The sequence below is a fragment of the Sinocyclocheilus grahami genome, unplaced genomic scaffold, assembly GCF_001515645.1.
Source record: "Sinocyclocheilus grahami isolate Dianchi unplaced genomic scaffold, SAMN03320097.WGS_v1.1 scaffold23024.1, whole genome shotgun sequence".
Classification (NCBI taxonomy): domain Eukaryota; kingdom Metazoa; phylum Chordata; class Actinopteri; order Cypriniformes; family Cyprinidae; genus Sinocyclocheilus; species Sinocyclocheilus grahami.
This window is the reverse complement of record NW_015518989.1, coordinates 1-1,301: the sequence shown is the minus strand read 5'-3', so window position 1 is coordinate 1,301 and position 1,301 is coordinate 1. Positions and strand designations below refer to the sequence as shown.

At 43.2% G+C, this 1,301-nt stretch overlaps 1 protein-coding gene across 1 annotated transcript; it reads left to right on the top strand.

The window, feature by feature from the left end:
* Positions 1 to 6: 6 nt before the first annotated feature.
* Positions 7 to 1,125, top strand: LOC107579997 (microprocessor complex subunit DGCR8-like; the record flags this gene model as incomplete). The annotated part of the gene is made up of 2 exons (XM_016265762.1): positions 7 to 564; positions 894 to 1,125. Coding segments are annotated over 2 exons (738 nt in total), but the record flags the coding sequence as incomplete, so codon positions are not given.
* Positions 1,126 to 1,301: the final 176 nt, after the last annotated feature.

Genomic DNA, 1,301 nt, shown 5'->3' with positions numbered 1-1,301 from the left:
GTTAGCTCTGGTGGTGATGGACACCAACACACCCCAGCAGTGGACAGGGATGAACAGCTCTTCTTCAACAAGCACACATTGTCCGTTAGCAGTCACCCATCAGGTAGCCCTGACCCCATGGCCACGTGCCCTAGAACCGCTCGCCATGCTCCCCCAGTTACCAAGTTCTTACCTGATCTCAAACTCCTCAGAGATGTAAAGATCAGTGTCAGTTTCTCAGACAGCAGTAAGAGCAAAGACAGGAAGGTGTATACCGGTTTGGGGCAGGTTAGCGATGAAGAGCAGAGCCTAGAAGGACTGAATGGTGAATTGCATGATTCTTTAGAGCAGAGAAGTGTGCCGGGCAGCTCGACCATGACCACTGGTTCCTTAGGGTTAGTTGGAAACAGTGGAGAGCTGGAGGCAGAGCAGGAGAACAAGGTTGAGTTTGCCGTGTTGGACGACCTGGAAGATTTCAGCGAGAACTTTCTGGAAGCGGAATATGGAGAGCAGAGTGGTTTCAGGTCTCAGATGATAGTTCAGCAGGAGCAAGCGCACGAGGAGGACCTGAATAACTCTTATGAGGTAAAATGCATGGTCTTATTATGCTTCCTTTGATTTTGGCAGTTTTATTTGTTCAAATTGAAACATTACGTTGGCTAATTAAAGATAATATTATTGCCGTCTAAACCTGTAAATGCCAAATCAATCAAAACATCTCCTGAAATGTGCATCTACCACAAATAGAGTGCGTGTCTTTTATTCATCAGGAAGGATCCTGGACTGTAACAAGGTGGTCCATTTGAAAAAGATTTGAATTACAGCTCACAAAATGGGCTTGATTCAAATCTTGTTGTACGTTTAGTTGATGACGTGTCAGTGGCTGCCAGTTACTAACCCACCTATTCTTCCAGGAGGACTTTGACAATGATGTAGATGCCCTGCTGGAGGAAGGCATGCCCATGCCCAAGAAGAGGCGTCTGGCTGAAGACTGTGATCACCATTCAGATGGGGAGGCCGGAGTTCAGCCCATGATGACCAAAATTAAGACTGTTCTTAAGAGTGAGCCTGAGAAACTCTTGGTTAACTCATAGAAAGTTTGATTGGAAGTTCTAAACACTTTCGCTACACTGTTAAAACTTTTAAAGATTATTCAAATAGATTATTATTAGAATGGAAGATTATTACTTGACTATGTAAAGATGATACGTGTTTTCAAACCCCAAGGTTATTAGAGTTTTCTGTGGGTTTCACTGTGATTTATTTTAAATGAGTTCTGTTATGCTATTTCACTTTTTCAACTTTAGTTAGTCTGTAATGTT